The sequence below is a fragment of the Passer domesticus genome, unplaced genomic scaffold, assembly GCF_036417665.1.
Source record: "Passer domesticus isolate bPasDom1 unplaced genomic scaffold, bPasDom1.hap1 HAP1_SCAFFOLD_130, whole genome shotgun sequence".
Taxonomy (NCBI): domain Eukaryota; kingdom Metazoa; phylum Chordata; class Aves; order Passeriformes; family Passeridae; genus Passer; species Passer domesticus.
Genome location: NW_026989922.1, coordinates 82,316 through 104,395, shown reverse-complemented (window position 1 = coordinate 104,395; position 22,080 = coordinate 82,316). Strand labels below are relative to the sequence as shown.

At 50.1% G+C, this 22,080-nt stretch overlaps 1 protein-coding gene across 1 annotated transcript; it reads left to right on the top strand.

The window, feature by feature from the left end:
- The first annotated feature begins 16,520 nt into the window (after nucleotides 1-16,520).
- Nucleotides 16,521-21,074, top strand: LOC135291828 (maestro heat-like repeat-containing protein family member 7). Its single transcript, XM_064406079.1, has 11 exons — nucleotides 16,521-16,714; nucleotides 16,899-17,047; nucleotides 17,287-17,434; nucleotides 17,649-17,836; nucleotides 17,919-18,056; nucleotides 18,337-18,451; nucleotides 18,622-18,759; nucleotides 18,960-19,136; nucleotides 19,264-19,419; nucleotides 19,578-19,679; nucleotides 20,632-21,074. The coding sequence occupies exons 1-11, from the start codon at nucleotides 16,574-16,576 to the stop codon at nucleotides 20,644-20,646; spliced, it is 1,467 nt and encodes a 488-aa protein (XP_064262149.1). The 5' UTR covers nucleotides 16,521-16,573; the 3' UTR covers nucleotides 20,647-21,074.
- Nucleotides 21,075-22,080: the final 1,006 nt, after the last annotated feature.

Sequence of the window (22,080 nt, the reverse complement as noted above, 5' to 3'; positions counted from 1 at the left end):
GAAGTGTAGCCGTGCTGGGCACAGCCCAGACTGGAGGCATTGGCTGTCTGGAGTCTGCCCAGGAGCAGAGGAAGGCCAGGGTCAGCCCAGGGCCGGTGGCCTGGCTGAGGATTCCTACTCTGCTGCCAGCTGCCCTGTGACTCCTGGCAAAGGGCAGCAGTGTGTGCAGCACTCTGGGCAGCGGCGCAGGGAGCCGGGCTGCTGGGCAGGCTGGAGCACAGGGCAGCGTCCTTCAGGCACGGCACTTCTGCCAGGGCAAGCCAGGCCAGCCTGAGGCACTGACAGCTTGGCAGCTCCCATCTGCAGGAGCCAGTGCCTCCCACAGCTCTGCCAGGAAGCGCCTGCAGGCCTGCAGTTCTGCCCTGAGCCACAGCAAAGGTGTGAAATGCAGAGTGTTCTGCAGAAATATTCAGGGCCACCAGGCCAGCCTGCTTTGTGCTCTCTGGAGCACAGCAAGCACTGTGCAGTGCCGCTCTGAGCTGCTCGGAGAGAGGTGTTAGAAATAAACAAACTCTTAGTTACCATTAAGTGGAGACAAAGTCATTAAAGCAAACGAGAACCTTCTTCCTAGTAGGGATTCAACTGAGCTGGCTGTGTATCTCTGTCTCCTGAGAGCTGAACATACACACACACCAACACAATGCTGCTTTTGACTGCTTTTCCCAGCTTCGGGTGATCCCTGTCCCCTTCCCCTTTGGCTGGGTGCTAGGCAACTTACATTCTCTCCTGACAGCCTACTTTTCTGTCCCCTCTCTCTTCTCCTACTTCTCTTCTCTTCTGGTGTTCAACCCCTTTTCCAGCTCACAGCAACACCCAAGAAATTAACTGGAACAAATGCAAACCAGAACTAACACCACCTAGCTGGAAATCGGTGTACAACCAGATTACAAGCAGCATAAGATCTGGGAAATGGTGTGGGAACCAGATTACAAGAGCAACAGTATCCAAATCGGTGTTTGGAACTGGAGAAATACAGCCTGGGAGCTGGGAATGGTGACAGAGCTGATATGGTGAAAACCTGGGACTTTGCTAAGTAGCATAAAGTGCTGCGAGGTTTCTAGTCCTGTTTTTGTGGACTGGAATCACTTAGGAGACCATGGGAGCTTGGATGTCAGGACCAGAAAACTCTGTAACGAAAGTACTGATTTTCTTCTTTCAAAGAAGAGGGATAAACTATGATGAGCGAGCTCTACAAGCTTTATTCACATGGCGCGAAAACCATGAGCTGCACATATCAAAAGGGGATGCTTTATATTTGCCCTTTTGGGAGAGGGCTGGACAAAATATATTTGAGGCAGTCTCATTTGGCGATGATGCAGCCATCGGTATTATAAAACCATGGACACTTGTTCTGGACTTATTAAAGAACTGGATTATGAAAGGCAAAGGGGGAAGGGCAGCAGTGCAACCGCCTCTTCCTTCCACCCTGTGTGCGAGCTGGCATTGCCGCGGGAGCTGGCAGGCCCCGGCTGCTGTGAAAACGTGCTCTGCTACTGGGACTGTGGCTGACCAATGTGGAGCAGCTGTGGGAACCAGCACAGCCCCAGGGAGTGGGGGAATCCTGGAAAACAGAGACCATCCGGGGCCTGCCGGAGCCAAGGACACCGATGTCATCCAGAGGGCCGGTGGCGCCGATTGCACAATCCAGACACGTGGAGAGACGGCGGCCGCCACAGCCCCGGCAGCCGACCCGGGCGGGCACACCACGCCGCCCTGCCCTGGGGGAGCAGACCATGTGGGGAATGCTTCTGCTCCCCCCCGGGGACACCATGCCATGCAGCCGCTCCGAGCCCTCCCGGGTTACAGGGGAATTCCGCAGCCATTACACCGTGCCACGTGGCTGCTGAGATCACCCCCCACCATTCCCACCGGGGCCGCCGCAATTCCCATCACCACAGAAACCGAGTGGGCTGGCTCCAAATTCACACCTCCGTGGAGCCCGGCGTGTCTGCATCGGGAGTGGCCCTGCTCCCGAGCCTGCCTCCAAGGTCGGATCTGAGAAGAGCTGCAGACACCAAAGCCAGAAGCAGAGTGTGGGAAAAGCCCCTGCGGGGGCCCAACCAACAAAATACAGTGGAAAGAAGCGTGCGAGGGTGTGGGGCCGTGTCAGCAATAGCAAGCAAGCCGTCCTGAAAAGATGCTGCTGGCCACATGCCACGGCCATTTCACAGCAGCTGAGAGAGGGCCACTTTCTCACCAAGTCCAACAGAAAGCCAACATTGCCCTACAAAGCTTTTCAAATCAAGGCTGTCATGTTCCAAAAACTCTAATAAACACACTGAAGGGTTATCACACAAAAGTTAGAAAAATGTACAACTGTTTGTAAAATACGCCTTAGAGTTCATAGTACAATACTCATTATGACTGTTTGCAATTGTTAGGACCAAAATCAATAGGCCTATAATTGGGAAAATGTGCTATTTCTTCTTCAGGCAATAACTGCTGTGCATCAAGGAAACCTTAGTGTGTCTATTAATATGTGTTTTCCTAGTACTCCTACTAATTATTATTGCCTTGTTTCAAGAAGGATGGTTAAGATCCAAGGGATATCCACTAAGATACTCATTTAAAAAAATATATAAATTTGTCATAACCAAATTACTGTTGCAAAGTTCTTTCACTGAAGTTCTACCACTTGTCATCATTTTGTCCTAGATTGCAAGGTGATGTGTGTATTCTATTTGCCATCTGTTAAGAGGTGTGGCTCTGTTATGTTCTCTTAATTGGGCAGTTTTCTTTATCTCTTCCACAACCAATCCTCCCTCTGGGGACACATCTGCTGTTAATGGGCCATTGAGTGCCACAGCATGACTGATAAAACCACATCATCCCACATTGTGAGAAGCTCTGCGCAGAGGGAGCAGCCAAGCATTCCTAACTGGATATCATCTGAGATTTTGGACACCAGGACAGCCTTTTCCACTGGATTCCCAGAGGAGCAGCTGCCTTTTCCACGGGATTCCCAGAGGAAGACCAGGCCCATCTACACCACCACTGGATCTTCAGAGGATGACTACACCTTTCTACAGGATCGCTGCTTCAACAGAACCACACCTGACACTCCAGGAGGACGGCAGCCACCATTCCAATTGGACTGCTACCAACCCCCTGACCAACAGGTGTCTGTTGGAGTGTTGGAGGACACAAGGCAGAGGATGGACTTTGGACCTGGTTAACATAAGAGATTTGATAACAGGATGCCTTGCCAAAAGCAAATGGAACTTTGAAAGATAGACTTAGATTGCAAGAAAATTAAATCAAAGAGGTTTACCAGAAAAAGAAAATCCCATTAAACTCTGCAAACAAGAGATGTTGTTATATGCATAAGTTTGTGTACGTAATTTTAACCTAATCATTGTAGTAAACATTACTAGTCTTCCTGAAATAGTATATAAGTGTTTGTATCCCACAATAAAATTGGATTCTGATCACCGAGTCAGCCTTCCCCGTCTCTCTCCATCGCTGACAGGTGTCAGGTTGTATTCTGATCCTGGCAGTGTTGTTTTGTATTACTGCATTGTTTATTTGACTTTTATTTTCTTCCCTAATAAAGAACTATTATTCCTGCTCCTGCATCTTTGCCTGAGAGGCCCCCTTAATTTCAAAACTATAACAATTTGTAAGGAGGGGTTTTACATTTTCCATTTCAGTGGAGGTTTCTTCCTTCTGCCTTCTTCTATTCCCCATTGCCAATCTTTCCAGCTCCCATCCGTCAGCGTGGGAGCTAACCCCCGGGGGCTGCAGAGCTGTGAGGTGTGGCAGACAGACGTCACCCACGTTCCTGAATTCGGCAGATCTAGATATGTTCATGTATCTGTAGATACCTTCTCTGGCGCGGTCTTTGCTTCCGCCCACACAGGGGAGAAAGCAATTGATACCAAGAAACATCTTATTTTGGCTTTCTCCGTGCTGGGCATCCCAAAAGTCTTAAAAACCGACAATGGCCCAGCGTATAAATCCAGGGAGCTGCGAAGCTTCCTGCAGCAATGGGGAATAGAACATAAAACCGGCATCCCCTATTCCCCGACAGGCCAAGCGGTAGTGGAGCGGACCCATCAGAGCCTCAAAAGGGTCCTTCAGCAACAACAATCGGCAATGAAGATGGAGTCCCCCCAGGTCCAACTCGCCAAGGCCTTGTTTACCATTAATTTTCTAAACTGTTCTTTTGAAAATCTAACCCCAACAATCGTCAGACATTTCGGGCATCACAATCGGTTGCAGCCGAAAGAAAAGCCTCCAGTTCTCATAAAGGACCCTGAGACCTGGAGGATGGAGGGGCCCTTTAACTTAGTCACCTGGGGGAGGGGATATGCTTGTGTGTCCACTCCCTCAGGCCTGAAGTGGGTCCTCTCCAAATGGGTCAGGCCTTTCACTGCCAAACATCCAAATTTGGTCAATAAGGTGGCGCAGGTCCAAGAAGCCTGCTGGAGGAGGAGGAGAAAACCCTTTGGAGGGGATTTAGATCTCCTCCCTTAGCAGACACCTGTCTTTTCAAACCAAGACACATTTTAAAAGTTAAAAGTCATCTATTAAATCACTAACAAAATGTATAACTTTTGACACGGGGAGAAGGGTGGATTCCTTGCATTGTTATTCATGTCTAAAGTTTTCGTGCACTAGATATTAGTAAAAGTTTGTTTCTAAAGTATAAATACAAAAAACCTCCCCCAACCAAGCTCATGATCCTGATCAAGCCATGAACTTGGCTGGTAAAGAAAAATATATTATTAAACCTAGATTCTCTTTTTCCATTGAAAAAAGCCTCATCCAGAAGAGGTTTTTTTCAAGTTCTCATAGTGAAAAAGAGACCCAGGCAGAGCTCAAAACCCATGTTTTGCCCTTATTTTTATTTATTATACAAAGAAAAAGGGAGGAAAGGGGGTTGTTGTGAAGGTGCATCTTTGACTCTTCAGTAAATAATATAACAGTATAATAACCCTATGATATTCAGCTGCCTAAAATACACTTCAGTGGAAACCACAGACAAGCATCCTGAAGTCTACTTACCTCATGGACAGTTCATATAAGAACTTGATTTGTTTACAATCTGTCCCTCAAAATATTAGACCACATCCTATTGTAAGTGGTCCTGTTAAAAAAGCTGTTTCCCACTTTCTTCAAAGCCACTCTGAAGTTTTGGGAAGTGGAGCTAAAGTCTTCCTGGGGCCTGTTCTTCACAAAGCTGAATAACTCCATGTCCCTCCACATTTCCTGAGAGGACAGCATTGCTGGCTGGGGGTCTGTGTCAATCCATGAACTGGACAGGAATGCTGAGGAACACGCCTCGAGCTGTTTGTTTTCCAGCTGTTTGGTTTCCACTCTCATTAGATGGTTATGACAATGGGAAGATGCCAGCAGCTCACATCCCCGGCAGAACACAAAGAACTTGATGTTACCTTACCTTAAAAAGGTAAACTTTTTTGACCAATCCCACAAAGCAAAAGCATATTGACAGTAGTTCTATCCAACCCCTAGAAGCACAGGTACCTTTTGTTCAAACAATGCTTGCTTTTTTGGAATACAATACCCACTTGTAAGCCTTAAAATACAATGCACAGAGCTCCATTATTAAGCTTAGAAGTTCCTAATATCTCACTAGATATACTTTTCTGCATCTTAGGAAGTTATTCTAGCCAAGTTTTAATACAAAGACCATTGTTCTATTTACCCTCACTTTTTTACGTCTTATGTAATTTCGCTGCTGACTTATCTCATGGCTGCTGCTTAGCTCTAATCGCAGTTCCGCTGTCTTTGAGCCCTGCCTTTTGCAGCTTTCCCAAAACCTTCTGATTTTAAGGATTCCCATAATTTGCCCTCTTGGTTTTTCTAAAAAAACCCTTCAAAACCGTGTTGTTTCTTAACTACCTTGTGTATCATAGCTTTACTATAGTATATCTGGTCATTACTTGCTTAAAACATCCTTTATGCTCACATTAAGCCTTGCTATATTACAGCACAGCAATTTTAATGCTGCAGAAGTCCAGTCAGTTCAAAGGGCATAAGTCATGTCTGATAGCAATTACAAGTCATCGTCAGAAGAAGTCTCACCTGTTCCAAGGTCTTAATTCAAAACCTTCTTCTATGTCAATACCTTCAGCCACCATCTCTGTGAGATTTCGAGAACTCTCTGTGAATCCATTTCCTACCCATGTCTCTTATATGCTAAACACTTCTTTGATAGTTTTGTCCATCATTTGTGACACACACTGAGGCGTGCAAGTTATTACTACAGTATCACTACCAAAACACCCAACACATATAGACCTATCTTCCAAAGTTCTCTTTATCAAAGTGCAAAGCTCCATCCCTGGAACCAACCATCTAACCAGGACCCACCATCTTTTTTAATTGGAGCTGTCAAATCTTTCAGCTTTTGTATACATTTGTGGATGGATTCAGAATGATCAGACAGGTTCATGCAACACAATCCACAAATTCCTCACAACAATGTCCATGTGCCAGTAAAAAAAAATCAACAGCTGCTCTATTTCAAAGGGTAGCATGCCCAACAATGTTAACATCTGTTTAACAGTGACATTGGCATTAGTTTATTAAATTGTTAAACAATTAAAACCAACCAACATCAGTGTATCATTCAATTTTGCTCCATTCTTTTCGTCAGCTAATTTTTGGCAAAAGATCCTCCCATATCTTCCTCAACTTAAAAACTTTGCTTTTGACCATTAATAAAAACTTCACCTTTGAAAACCCAATAGAGGGGATCCATAACATCACAAAACAAAAACCACACTTTTGCCAAAAAAGCTCTACAAAACCAACAACTGACACATTTATAAATAGCATAAAATCAGAGTTTGCAGGTCCCAGCAATGAACAAGGAACGTCAGGTGTGACCTGTGATCCCTCTGTTCAGCTGACGTCTGCGTACTTGCTTCTACAGTCTTGGACTCATCAACACCTTCTGGGGTGTGATATGGTTTGATGTTTTTCACTGGGACCCACTTAATTCCTGCACCTGTAGAGACAGAAGCATACCCTTTGCCCCAAGTGATTAATCAGAAAGGACCTTCAATTTGTCCTGTCCCAGGGTTTCTAATTAAAACAGGGGAATTTTCTTTTCGTTTTGCCTGAGTGTTATTTGAAAAATGCCTAAAAATTGGTGGATCAGGTTCTGCAACAGAGCAGTTCAAGAAATTAAAAATATATAAAGCTTTGTTCAATCTCATCTGTGGTGTGATCTCTACCCCACCCCCCATTCTTGATCAAGAATGTGTTCTAATGTCTGATGTGTCCTCTCAACAACTGCTTGACTTGTGGGAGAATGGTGACAAACAGTCCAATCCTTTAAAAATGTGGCACATTTTTGAGATATATATGCGGGACCGTTGCAGACTTTTACTTTTTGGGGCACACCCAATGAAGCAAAAGCTTGCAAAAAATGTTGACAAGCATGGTTACCTGTTTCACCTGTGTGAAGAGAAGCAAAAACTGCACCAGAGAATGTGTCTACTGAAAAATGAGTATTTTTAAATTTACTAAAGGAAAGGTATTTAGTGATATCCATTTGCCACAACTGCAGGCTCTGCAAACACCATGGGTTGACCGCTCCTGTAGAAACAGGAGGCTGCGCAAGCTGGCACTCAGGGCAAGTACTGATGATAGCTTTAGCCTGACTTTTAGAAATTGGAAACATTCGCACAAGTGCTTGCACATTTCAGTGAAAAAAGACATGACTCAGTTTTGCTTGTTCAAAAATGTTTGGCAAAGTGTTTGAAATGACCATTGTCAGTTTGTCTGCTCTCGCATTTTCTTCCACTAAAAATCCAGGAAGTGAAGAATGAGCCCTGATGTGAGAAACAAAATATGGATTAGTTCTATATTGCAATGATGTATAAAGACAGGAAAGCCAACAATATAAAGTGTCATTACTAACATCTTTTAGAACTGATCCTTCTAATCTTTCAACCACATTAGCAACAGAATCTCTGATTAAATTAAAAGGTTTTGGGAAGAGCTGAAAAGCCTGAACCACAGCAGCAAGCTCAACAATCTGAGGAGATCCTTCTATTATTTGAAAATCTGATTCCCAGGTTGTAGATGTTTAGTTCAACCAAATTACAACTGATTTATGACTTTTCCCAGATCCATCAGGGAAGAGAGTTATTGCCTTTAAAGGTTCCTCACTTAACATAGGTTCCTCTCTAAAACTCAATTTTGCTTGCAATAATTTGTGAGCCACGTAAGGAACAGAACAAATACCTGGAAAATTTAACAAGGCATATTGTAAATCATCAGAATTTTGCATTGTCCAATCAAGAGAATCTTTTTTTCAGTGGTAAATAGATAACTACAAATTTTGACTTGCTAAACTGAACAATCTTGTTCTGGCCTTAATGACAATTTGTGCTATCATCCCTAACACTGTAAAACTAGTCTTTGGAAACCTGTAGGGAAGAAAAACCTATTCTATTCTCAACAAAGGATATCTCTCAGAAAGGTCCCATTGAAAAATGAGACCACAAAGTCACATTTTTAATGTGACATTTTTAAAGAAAGAAGTCCAGGCTGAAGAGGTCCCATGTCTTCAGTCACTGCATTCATCTTCCTCAGGTCATGAAGCAACCTCCAGGAGCCCGATGTCTTCTTGTGGATGAGGAATATTGGTGAATTCCCGGGACTATTCATGGGTGTGATGTGATCTTGGACCTGTAATTGCTCCATTACCAATCTCTTAAGGATATTTAATTTTTTCTCTGTTAAAGGCCATTGATCAATCCTTATAGGATTATTCTGTGGCAGGGGGCCCTCGAACGGGGGGAATAATGTGCATTGACTCCATGATTGCAGAAGGCTGAGCAATTGCTTTATTGAGCTATACTATATTATAGTATAGTACAGGCTGAATAATTGCTTTATTAAGCTATGCTATATTATATTACACTACTACACTATACTACTAGGAAAAACCCATCTCCATTCCCAGCCAGTCCAACACACTGGATCCAATTGGGCAAGGAATCCAACACCAGCACCAGAGTCCAATTAGGAAACTACCTTTTGGTAAACAACCTCCAGAACACATTCCACACGTGCGCAACAACAGGTGCAGAGATTAAGAGAAGAATTGTTTTCTCTGAGCTTTCTCACAGCTTCTCAGGAAAATCCTGGCAGAGAATGAAGTCTCTTTCTGTCCACAGAATATGTGAATACCACAAGAGGACCATTGCGTTTCCAGTTCAGGTTTAAAGTGGTAGGTTTTGATGTGGTTTCCATCACAGGCCTACATTCAGTTTTGCTCCCTTCCCTGACGGTGAGAAGCTTCTGAACAACAAAAGGACACACTGTGGCTGTCCCTTCTTCAGGAGCTCTGCTTTACACTGTGTTTTATTATTTTCTCTCATCACTCCTGTATCTGATACAGAAGAACAGGTAGTGTTGGCACAGTAACCAGCTGCCCCAGGAGCCCTGCCAAGAAAGGCGCAGGAACAGAGCTCCAAATTCTTGGCAGTAGGGTTATAAATAAAGTTAGCTTTTGTAGGTGGGGTCATGATTTGTTAATTAATGCAATCAATTGTTATACTTAATTTAGGTAGTAAGTTATAGAGTAGTAAGTTATGGAATTAAATGTTCTGAAATAGGAATGCATCCTCACTAGAGAGGGGGTGGTGAGATCTGGGTGAGGGAATTTTCTAGAAAACGCCTCATGAGATGATGACATTAATATGAAACATGATTGCAAGAGCAGCCAGCCAATGAAGCCTCAGAACTCTGGAATGATTGGCCAGAGATGCACCATCTTATGGAGCAACCAACAACCAAGACAAGGAGCATGCAACAGGTGGATTGAGAGCGCACCAATCCTGTGGCTTTAAGAGACTTTAAAAGCCCCGGGTGCTGAGCACCTGGGTCCTTCTGCCCAGCCCGTGCCCAAGGAAACACCCTGTGCAGCACGCAGCATTGTTAGCTTGGAACTCGGACTTGCCGCCCAGGTCCCAGGCTCACCCTGGGCTCTCCTCTGCGCTTGTCTTGACTTTCAATAAACAGGCCCGAGCCTTTGGAAAGATCTTGGCTTCATTTTGCCAATTTCACTCAGGAGTGAGGCTCTTAAGACAGGGTGGCCAAACAAACTTTCTGCTTGTGTTGGGTTTTCACCAGCTATCAGTCATGCGAGTTTTTCAAATAGAAAATATTTTCTGCTGAATCATGACTCCTGTCACAAAGTGTTAACTATCCAAATCTAGCACACAAATTCCACACTGAGAGGAGCTAGAAATAAATTTATACTTCTTGTATTAGAGGAATTACTTTCATCTATACTACAACACTTATATTTCAGCCAAACGAGGCTGCCACATCAAGGAAGGAGGTCAAGGGCTTCTCTTTTCTTGGCTACTTTTTTCCTATTCTTTTTGCTTTGTTTTGCCCTGTGGCCTCATCACAAACTAATATGGAATGAGATTGGTTTTCTGGACAGCAAGCTGGCACCTGATGAAAATAAACTAAATAAATGTGGAAAGCGGAAAATGGAGTGAAATTTCTTACATGGAGAAATAATTCAACTGTGTTAACTGTGCTATTAGACCTCTTTTAAAAAAAAAAACAAACCAACAAAAACCCAGCAGATGAAAAAGTCACTATGGCTTTCAGAATCCATTATGATACAGAGTTGGATATATAGAAACAAATAATGTAAAGAAAAAACCCTTTTCTTTGATTGCATTAAACAAATGTTAGTGGTGGAACATCAGTTACTACATTCACCTACTACATGAAGAGAGCTGTCACATGCATGTGATATAGAAAACACCCACCCACTCAGCCTGAAATACCCACAGGCCCACTTTTGAGCAACTAGTGACATGTGCTCTGTATGCATGACCACTCTGCAGTCAGGTTTCTTGTGTGCCATCAGGATGCCTATTAAAGATGGATATCATAAAAGAATTAAGGAGTCTGTCACATGCATTGTTTTCTGCTCTATTTCCTAGCCTGAGGGATTAGTCAGTGTAAACAGCTCAGGATCTTCACATTTTCCAGATGAGTCTGTGAACAGAAAACAGTCATGAGAGCATCCAATATGAAACTTGGAAAGAAACGTGATTGAAGGCTGTCCTGACTTGCAAAATGATTGGTGCTGGTTTGCACTGTTGGAAACTCCTTGCTCTATGCAACCTCTTGTTTTCCTGACAATGAAGTCTGTCATTCCGGAGTAACAGCAGGCTCACACTTCCATAGCAAAAAGGAACCATCACAGCACCTAGGTGTATTTCCAGTCAATCACAGTCCATTTATACCTCACTAAGCCATTCTGAAAGCTTCCTTATACATTTTACATCTTATTAAAAACCTATAGTATTTGTTTAAATAATTTAACCTTGGAGACAGGAAGTTTTAGAAGTGACTCTCACAGCTGATGTTCTTTAAGTTGCTTGCAGCTGGTTACTGCATAAAGCAAGCTGCCGAGATGGATATCAGGTCTCAATATCCCTAAAGATTAGTAGATGATCTGGGTCCCAAATGCAAAATCAGCATTCAAATGTCATGTATTATTCAAAGCATCAGATATTTCAAGTATGAAGAGACAGGGTTAGCTGCTTCTCTAACAAAAAGAGTTTCCTATCTTATAGGCTGGAGATGATTTAAACAATTTAGAAGTGATTTAGAAATCACTTGGGGTGATTTAAACAGAACTCTCCACAGCTCTCCCACAGCTTTCTGAAATATAGAAATAGTATTTAATTTATGCAAACATTTGTAAAGAAAAAAAGAATTTGTTTTGTTCAATAAACAGAAAATCTTGTATTCATAAAAGTCATCCTAATTTTACAGAACAATGAAAGTAAAATCAGAAAAATATGCTTCTATTTACAATGCAATTTTTAGAAATCCTTTCTCTGCTAAGTCATATTTGATGGGATTTTTTAACTCTTTCACCTGCACTTTCAGAATGCAGTCTGCTCAGAATAGTGAGCAAGTTTCTCCTAATTCAAGAAGCTGTTCAACTGCAGAGCATTGACAACTGCCTTTGTGAAATCCAGTATGAATTCACTTGTGAAAGTCAATTAGAATTTGGTATTTGGTTAGAGATTCTTATGCACAAAACATCCAGACACCTCGCCAGTCAGTGTCTCAACATGGATGTGCGCAGATTTATTTTACCCACAATTTGTTTATTTACTTTATCACACAATGAGATCCCTACCAACTTAGGGACAAATTAAATCCCTTGCCCTTCAGCACTAGGGATATTCAGCTCTCTGCTGTAGTTCTTTCAGCAGCCTGCTGATTTCCTGCTTGTAGATAATTGTATTACAATATGCCAGAAATCCATCGCAGAAGTAGTGTAAAGCCATCTCAGTACTTCTGTTTCTCTTCTTTCTAAGGAATGCAAATTGATTCCTCCACCCCTCCTTGCACTCCTTTGACATCCACTACAGCTGCTCCTTGTCACACCTTATGGGCACACAAAGAGCATGACACAGCTGACACAGGTTCCAGCAGTGCAAACACAAAGTGCATAAAGTTTTTGTTGTCTGGTAGTAACTTACCATGGCAGTCATGATGTAAATAACAAACAAACAAACAAAACAAACAAACAACAACAACAAAAAAAAAAGCTGAGAAGATATTATAGATTTCCGTAGATCAGAAAAACAAATAACCGAAAAAAAGAAATGTAAAAAATAGATAGACTGGAACTCTTAAGCTATCAAGAGACGAGAAAATTTTAAAAAACAAACAACAAACAAATCAATGCTAGTCAAGACTTTTTTATTCTCTGTTCCTCCCTTTTCGAGCCCTTCAAGCCCTGAGCGAATATGAGTGCCCCTCCTTCACAAAGCAATTTGTCCAGCTGATGTTCAGCACAGGATCTGCCGAACTTCATCTGCAGGCTCAGAAGATCCAGTGTCCTTTGGTCACTCCCAGTTCCCACTGAAGATGGGAGCACCTGCAGAGCAGAGGGGACCAGCTGCAGCTCCAAGCCCAGCTCCTGCTGGTCACAGCTGAGCCTGTGGCAAGCTCCAGGAGCTCCTGCCATCTCCCTCCCTTTTCGCAGCTCCCTCCTTCCAGCCCCCACACCCTGCCCATCCACGTTTTTCCCTCCCAGTTCACCCCTTTGCTTTGCCTTCCCTTAATAAACATTTTGGCTTTTTCACTTCACCCGTGGTTCCCTCCGTGGAGCTGAAGCAGCACAAATCCTGAGCCCGGGGACACACAGGGCCCTGCTGCCGTTCTCTTCCACGCCATCGTCTCTGCACGGGCAGAGAGGAACAAGGGCAGCTCAGGCTGCAAAGGTCCCTGTCCTGCTGCTCCAGTTGCACAGCACCGTGGAGTTGAGGGTCGTGCTGAGCACGCTGAAGGGAACAAGGACCCTGGGTTTTAGAAGAGCCAGCTTGAGTATGCTCTTCCATGGCAAACATCCACCGAGGGCAGAGGAGCTTGCCATGCTGGAAGTTCTCCCCAAGAGCTTGCTGAAAGCACAGCAATGCTCCATGCATACACAGGGACAGGAAGAGGGCAGAACCAGACACCATGATGGCATAACAGTGAGCTCTGGGTGTGCCTCAAAGCAAATGAAGCAGCAGCAGCAGCAGCAGGGCAGTGGCTGTGACTCAGAGGCGCGAGCGTCCCAGTGGCCGCAGCGCTGTCAGGCAGTGCCTGCAGGCTGGGTGTGCTTCCGGCAGCTCTGCTCTCCCCACAAGTGAGGAATCGCAGCCCCTGCCTCAGGCCCAGTCAGAAAGCCAACCAAGTGAGACCAGAGGCAGGTGACCCTTCCCAGCTGTCTTGGGCATGGCTGCAAAACAGCCGCTGCGTCTTCCTGTGCCCGTGTTTGGGGTGTGCTGAGCCCAGAGCCGGCCAGCTTGTGCTCTGCTGTGCCAGGAGCGTTCTGGGCGGGCAGGAGAAGTGCTGCGTGCACAGCGGAGCGTCCTGCAAGGGGCTGACCAGAGCCTCCTGCGGGAACAGGGCTCCGCTCCCTGGCTGGGAACAGCCTGGTTTTGCTGCCGTGAGCGCAGGCAGGAGTTCAGGCACGTGCAGAGGCAGCGGGCAGCTCGTGTTTGTAGGGGCCCGGGGCTGCGCGCCCAAAGCGACACGTGGGCGTGGGGAAGGAAGTGACACAGAGCTGGGGGAAGGAAGATGAGCTCGAGCTGGAGTGCCTGTGCTGCAAGGAGCAGAAGGAATTCAGCCTTGCCAGGGTTTCTGACGTGTGTGTTGGTGTTCTCTGGGAAATGCAGACATTTGGGGAAGTGTCTTTGGAGCTTGATTCTCAAGGCAACTGCTTCCCCAGGTCCCAGGGTCAGAATCCCACCTGCTCTACCCTGGCTAGATGTTTCTTTTCACCAGATGGAAAGAGGGAAGCTCGAGTCCTGGATAATTTCAACTGAGTTATTGCAAGGTCCAAAAGTGATAGGAAAAGATGGAAGATAAACTGAGGAACGGACGGTGAGTCAGAGGGACAGCAGGATCGGGTAACAACCATTTAGAAGGACACCAGGGTGAGTGCAATGTCCTTGGGTAAAGTTACCGTTTTTAGGCACAGCAGCAAGCAAGAGGGGTTAGGCACAAAATGACCCAACTCGTGGGTCATTGGAAAGTTCGTGGGGAGGGCAAAGGGTGGCGTGATACATGTTGAGGGGGATGGGGAGGGGAAAAGTTTTTACAGGAGTAGCTAATGAAAGATACAAAGGGTACAGATGTGAAAGGGAGTACAGCATTTGAATCAGCATTTGAATCATGGGAAAGGAATGAATTTTCCCTAATGTAGACAATGGTGCTTTCCCACGTTATTCCTGAAAATCTGGCTTTCTCGCCCCCAATGCCCACGCCCAGGAGCCCCCAGTGAGGTAGGTGCAGCTGTCTCCCTTTGGCTCCCTGCGCTCCTTTCAGTCCTTGAGGCCCCTTGCACTTGGCAGAGGAGCAGGGAAGGGGGAAGGATGTGAAGAGCAGCTTTGACATCTGCCGGGCTTGTGGAGACCAAGCCAAGCACCTGTGGTAGGGTGTGTTCCCCCGCTTTGAGCACAGGTCTGAGACGGATCGTCTCTGTCCACATGAGAGCCCCAAAGCTTTCATGGAGAGCTGTGAATTCAAAGGCCTTTATGCACACACTAATGCCACGTCCCTGTCTGCTGTGTTTTAACTCTTGGCAAGATGCATTCACCTCTTGCTTGCTGGAAGCTGTTCTGCTCCAGGGTCAGCACCAGGCTGGGCTGTGCAAGCCAGGCACTGTGGAGCGTCCTTCCCTGAGCACTTGGTTGATTTTGGTGTGTCCCGGGCTGCCTTAGACACTTGGGGCAACACATTCCTTCCAATTGGAGGCACTTTGGGTGGGGTGGGGGAGGCCCCAGGGCACATGGCAGCGTGTCTGAGGGCCCTTTGTGACACGCTGCAGCACGGTCACTGTGGAACGGAGTTGGACAGGGTGTGCCAGCAGCCCTTTGTGACACACGCTGACATAGGTGCTGGCGGCGACGCAGGCAGGCCCCAGTGCTCGGTGCACACAACGGGACAGGACGGGAGAGAGCAGTGCTGTGAGGAGACCCTACACAGCCGGCTCGTTCCTTGCTGACCCGGAGCTTTTCCGAGGCGTTACTCCTGTGGCTGGCCTTGCGGCCAGACTGCAGGACTTGGTGACTCAGAGCTTTCCTGAGGCATCTCCCATCCCTGCGGCCGGTGCCCTCGTGGCCAGGCCGTGGGACTTGGTGACTTCCATCACTCACAAGGAGTCTCCTGTCATTCCGACAGCAGCCCTTGAGACCAGAGTGCAGGACTTGCTGTCCTGTGGCCTTCCTGAGGCTTCTCTGTCGCAGGCACCTGGAAGGCGGGACTGCAGCACCCGCTGACTTGGACCTTTGCAGAGGCATCTGTCTCGAACGTGCCCTCGAGGTCAGACAGCGGGATGGCAGGCAGAGTGCTCAGCCTGTTCAGGATGCTTCGGGGGAAGAAAAAGAATGGCCCTGCAGCTGCCCCAGCGCAGCAGCCTGCAGAGCCAGAGCAGTTGCAACCACTGCAGGGCGGTGAGTGGCAGGGCTGGGCCGCAGGGCTGGTGCCTGCAGTCAACCTGGCCCCATCCCATCCCTGCCCCTCTGGACATACCCACGGACAGGATGGAAGAGGGGTCAGGGCTGCCCTCTCGGTGGCCGTGCTCTGTCTCTTGGGCATCCCAGGGCTGTCCTTGCCTGGGGATCATAGGGCTGGGCTGTGTTCTCCAGCCTTTCCTGCAGCCCCTCAGCTCTGGCTGCACTTGCTCTTTGCCAGATGCAGGAAAGGATGGGACACGAGAACAGGATCCCACCCGCGGATGCTTCCGCAGAGCAGCACAGGTACCTGCGGCCATCCCCGCCTGGGCCAGGCCTGCTGGCACTGCTCGGCACAGCCCCGCGCTTGGAGCAGACCATGGAACGTCCCTCTCTTCCCGCCCTTCCTTCTGCTGCAGGCACTGCGGAGGTTCCTGTGTGTTCGGCGCAGAAAGACCAGCGCCACCGCCACCGAGGGCAGGGCCGAGCTCGGCTCCAGGCCCGGCGAGCTGCGGGCACGGCCTGGTGCCAGCGCGGCGTCCTCTGAGCACGCAGCAACCTTGGACAGGGCAACAGCTGCGGGCCAGGCGAAGGCTGTCATGGCCCTCACTGAGGGCACGGCCAGCACAAACAGCCACAGAAGGACACCAAGGACTCGGGCCATCTCAAAGATGAACAGCACGCCCACTTGGACTGGGATTCCTGCTCCCATTCTGGATATTTTTTCATCTCAGCAGCAGGTAAGCAGCCTGGGGCCAGGGCTGCAGGCCTCCCAGGATCGTGTGGCCCCTTAGGCCACGTCCCCTGGGCCCCCTCAGCCATTGAGGCCAGCACAGTGGGGTGGGAAGGCAAGCACTTCCTGGGGGAAGGTGGGCAAGTTGCTGCCTTAGACAGCACTCCAAGCTATCCCCATGCCTCCTCCAGGTGGCAGCCAGGGTGGGGGACATTCACCAGAGACTCGTGTCCCGTGTCACTGCGGACACGGGGCTGGAAACAGACTTTCTGAGCCTGGCTGAAGAGCACCCTGCTAATGTGGTGATGAGCCTCCTGCGCTGTGCCCCATCCTGTGACAGGTACGGGGCACAAGGGCTTCAAGAGCTCGGTGCTCACCGGCCCATAGGACTCCTCACCCTGCACAGCCTGTCCAGTGGGGTCTGCCAGAGAGACAGGCAGAGAGCTCCAGGACCCTCGGGCCCCTCTGTTTCCTGAGCTGCTGCCATGCTCCCCCCTGCCCCTCAGGGCACCAGGGCTCTGTCACCCGGCCCCACGCAGCTGCACAGGGCACAGTACTGACGTGCAGCTCTGCTCCCAGGGCTGCTGTACTGATGTGGAGAAGCATCGGCACGTCAAGACCCGCAGTGCAGAAGGTGCTTCCAGCATTGTTCTCTGTGATAGAGGACAGGCCACTGTACAGCATGTTCTTCTACAGTGGGGATAATGAGGCCGTCTTTGCCCTGGCTGTGAGTTTCTGCAACTGGCCTTTGCTCACCCTCCGGGTTGCCTCTCCATGCTCTCCCCGCCCTGCAGTTCCCTGCCTCAGCTGCTGGGCTGAAAGCTGGGCTAGGGGCAGGCTCAGGGCCAGCAGGCCGGCTGCTTGCCCTGCGTTTCCCCTTGGGCCCTGCCACATGCACAGCTGGGTACTGAGCGCTGCTTCGGGCTGCTCTCTCCTTGCAGGCAACTGTGGTGCTGTGGAAGATTGCCCACATGCCCGAGTGGCAAGACGCAGTAGTCCTTCATTCGGCCCAGCTGTTTGTGGCTCTGCTCTTCCAAGTTTTCGCCACCACAGAGCAGATACCAGAAGAGGTTGAGAACTTCTGGAGAGCGTGCCAGGAGGAACACCGCCTTCCCACCAAGCCTAACAGGTGCCAGTCACCCTGTCCTTCCCATGGCCCTGTGGCCAGTGCCAGCGCTCCCAGTGTGACCTGGCCTTTGCTCGGCACACAGGTTTGCAGTGCAGGCCGTGAAGGCTCTGCTCTGCCAACTGGGCTTTGAGAACAAGCTGGTGGCTCTGGAGTGCAAGCAGGTCTGGGACACCCTGCTCTGTGCCGACACCCAGCATTATGCAGTCGGTCTGCTGGCCAGGTGAGAGCCCCTTCTCCCCGCCACCACCACCAGCATTTGTGCCCTGTGCCCGGAGTGCCCCACACAGTCCCCGTGGTTTTGGGCCAGAGTGCCTTGTCACATAGGGGCACCCAAGCAGACTGGAAAAGGCTGGCAGAGGAGGGTGCCCGGGAGCAGCTGTCTCCCAAAGCACCCACGTCCCCTGGCAGGGTGCTAGGGACAGATCAGACCTCTGTGAGTCAGTCCCGGGAGAGGTTTTCCTGCCTGGCTTAGGGCTTTGGTGCCTTTTTCACCCTGCCAGGGAGATGCGCCGTGGCTTGGCCCCCTTGTGTTCCCGCATCGCCTTGCACCTGCTCAGCCTGCTCATCGGGAAGCAGCCACGCTGGCATCTGCCTGCCCTGGCGTTCTTTGTGGAGGTAAGCCTGATGGCCAGCGCTGCCTGGCTGAGCTGCCTCCCAGCTCTCTGCCCTCTGGTAGTTGCAGCCCCTGGGACGCTGCCCGCGCCCGCTGCTGCTGCCTGGGCCCGGCCCTGTGGAGCTCCGGGCTCCTGCTGGCCAGGTCCCCATCACTGCCCTGTGCATTTCAGCTCCTGGAGTGTCTGGACTTGAGCAAACACGGTCACAGTGCCCTGTTGGTCGTATCCAGGCACCTGCCCAGCGAGTGCAGGGACAGGCTGCGCCTGGAGCTCAGAGGCCTCGTGGTGCTCAGCAAGGAGCCCTCGCTGGTGAGAAGGGGGCAGTGGCTGAAGCCGCGCTGGCAGCGTGGGGCTGGGGAACACAGACCTTTGGGCTTGGCTGGCCTTTGGCACCAGAGGCAGCTGCTCCCAGCTCTCCTGCCTCCCGCTTCAGCTGCCCGAGTGCCCCAAGCAGCTGCTGCTGCTGCAGCTGTCCTCAGCTTCACAGCACAGCCTCGTCTTGCACACAGAGTGGAGGAATACGTGGCCTGTATCAACACCTGCTGGAGCAGCTGGCTGATCCCGATGCAGAGATGGTCGGGATGATCCTCTCCGTGCTTACATATATGCTCCAGGAGAAAGACCTCAAGATACCCGGCATCACCGCCCTGAAGCTGGCTGAACCACTCCTGCCACACTTTGAGAATGTAAGGCTCTGTGCCCCCAGCCAGGAGCACTCCAGGCTGCCTAGAAATTTTGTATCTTGTGCAGTTTTAGGCCTCTGCCCTGCTGGGCCTGGAGTAGTTGGTGCTGAGGTCTTTTCCTTTGTTCCAGGACAGCAGCCATGTGCAGCTGCTCTCCATTCAGCTCTTCAGCAAGGTGATGGAGCTGGTAGTGGAAGAGGGCAAAAAGCCTTTGACAAGAATTGTGAGCCGCAGCCTGCTTCCTCTCTTCTTGCGCTGGCATGATGAGAACCGGCGTGTGGCCAAGGTGAGGCTTTGTGTGATGCTGCTGCATCCCTGGCAAGGGGTTCGGCTGCCTCCAGCCCTGGCAGCCGGCAGGCTGCAGCCTTGCATGGCCTTGGCACAGGGACACAGGTCCTGTGCCCTGGGCTCTGGTTCCACCTCTGGCTGTGTGCTGCTCTCCAGGCCTCTTTGAAAACACTGCTTTGTGCGGCCCGGTTCCTGAGGAGGAGGGACATGGAGGAGCTGCTGAGGAAGGAGCAGCGGATGAAGTTTGCCGAGCACCTGGTAAGGAGAGCCTGGAAGCGCCAGCCGCGGGCTGGAGAAGCCCCCTGGCCCCGGTGCTCAGTGTGCGGGGCTGGCAGCTGTGTCCCTGCCCAGCGCCGCCCCCGGGGCCGCCAGCCCGCGCCCCGCACGCCGCTCCCTGCCCTGGGCCGTGCGGGCCGGCTCGGCCGGTGCTGGGCGCAGGGAGCGCCCGGCCGAGGGGCAGAGCCCGCGCCGAGCCTTCGCTCCCCGCAGCTGCTGCAGGACGAGAGCCGAGCGGCCGAGCAGCTGCGCTGGGCCCTGCCGCGCCTGCAGAGCCCGCAGAGGCCCCTGCGAGAGGCGGCCGTCAGGATCATCGGTGAGCGGCGTCCCTCCCCGCCTCCCGGCCCGGCCCTGCCCCGGCAGCGGGAGCCGCGCCCGGGCCGCTGCAGCCCCGCCCGCCCTCGGCGCTGCCGCCGCCCTCCCGCAGCCGTGCCCTCCCTCGGGCGGCAGCGAGCGGCAGGGCCCGGGCTGAGCCCTGCCGGGGAGGAGGGCGTGCGGCCCCGGGGCTGGCAGCGCCCGTGTCGGGCAGCTGTGCCGCCTGGGGCCGCCACAGCCTCTGTGTTGCCAGGGGTGGCCGGAGTGCTCCTGATGGGGCAGAAGGAGGAGCTCCAGGTCCTCAGTGAGGGTGAGTGAGGGCAGCCGTGTGCCAGCGGGGACCGCCGGGGGCAGCTGCACATCCTGGCCCCAGAGCTACAATCCTTGCCCGGGCTGCCCAGGGCTCTGCTCTCTGTGTGGACCAGGGACAGTGGGGCCACAGCCCGGAGAGCTTTCAGGGACACGTAGGGGATGCGAGGCCAGCGCCTTCCGGCCAAAGCCCTTGTCTGCCGCTCCCTCCTGGCCATGGCAAAGCTGGGTGGGAAGGCCCTGGCAGGAGGCTTTGCTTGGATTCCAGCAATCAGGCCTCTGACCGTGGCACTGTTCCTTTCTTTTCCAGCCCTTCAAGCTCTGAGCGAATACGAGTGCCCCTCCTTTATAAAGCAATTTGTCCAGCTGACATTCGACGCAAGATCTGCCGAACTGCGCCTGCAGGATGGGAAGAATCAGTGTCCTTTGGCCACCCCCACTTCCCACTGAAGATGGAACCACCTGCAGAGCAGAGGGGACCAGCTGCAGCTGCAGGCCCAGCAGCTCTTGCTGGTCACAGCTGATCCTGTGGCAAGCTTCAGGAGCTCCTGCCTTCTCCCTCCCTGTTGGCAGCTCCCTCCCTCCAGCCCCCACACCCTGCCCATCCACGTTTTTCCCTCCCAGTTCACCCCTTTGCTTTGCCTTCCCTTAATAAACACTTTGGCTTTTTCACGTGACTCGTGGCTCTCTCTGTGGAGCTGAAGCAGCACAAATCCTGAGCCCGGGGACACGCAGGGCCCTGCTGCCGTTCTCTTCCACGCCGTCGTCTGTGCACGGGCAGAGAGGAACAAGGGCAGCTCAGGCTGCAGAGGTCCCTGTCCTGCTGCTCCAGTTGCACAGCACCATAGAGTTGAAGGTCGTGCTGAGCACACTGAAGGGAGCAAGGACCCTGGGTTTTAGAAGAGCCAGCTTGAGTATGCTCTTCCATGGCAAACATCCACCGAGGGCAAAGGAGCTTGCAGTGCCTTTCACTACGCCCATCCTGTACTGAAGTGGCTGTTGTGAAAAATACAGCCACCCCCATGAAACTTAGCAGTGTGAAGAAACTGCTGCACAGCAACAGCTGAACTTCAGTGTGTCTGAGCCAGTGCTGCTGGCTCAAATGCTGGGAGCATTATCTCTGCACCCTGGGACACTTCCCGGTTCCTGTGCCTTGACACTGCTTTCCCATGGGGCTGGGGAAGGAGTTTGGCTCTATGAACTGCCTGGTGCTGTGAAACAGGTTCATTTTTGTCAGATGAGGTGATGGTGTGCACGTGTCCACGTCTCCCTGCCTTAGTGCCCTTTGTGAGCTTCTTACTTGAGCTGGAATTTGTGGAGTGGTTAAAGCTTGCTGCCTTTTATTTCTTTGCTCCTATTCAGAGAAATGAGTTGTTGAAGTCTTTGAAATGTTCTGTTTTCATCCTTATGCAAGATAGTGAGGAATGCGTTCTTTTCATCCCTTAGGTAATTCTTTGCTTTATTATTGCATGCAGTGAGATAGGATTAGTGTGGGTTACAAGCAGTAAGAGAATATGGAATAAGACAACAATAAGCACAAGAGCAAAAGATAAAAATAGTCTCAGGAATTAACCTAGTAGTTTGATATTTCTATGAATATATAAAACATTTGCAACAATGCTTAAATCTCTTTTTCTTTCTGATAAAAAATGTGTTTTCAAGTATTTTGCATACAGGATTCCCCTGGGATGTAAGAACTTGAAGCATTTCAAGTCTGCAGCTTCAGGAATGAAATAAACTTTTGACTCAAGTTGTCAAC

Excerpts from the sequence above, each read along its gene's own strand:
- LOC135291828 (XM_064406079.1), top strand. The coding sequence starts at position 16,574 with ATGGCCCTCACTGAGGGCACGGCCAGCACAAACAGCCACAGAAGGACA. Across the intron at positions 17,837-17,918 it reads CTTCCCACCAAGCCTAACAG|GTTTGCAGTGCAGGCCGTGA; the intron begins GTGCCAGTCACC and ends CTCGGCACACAG. Across the intron at positions 19,420-19,577 it reads AGAACCGGCGTGTGGCCAAG|GCCTCTTTGAAAACACTGCT; the intron begins GTGAGGCTTTGT and ends GCTGCTCTCCAG.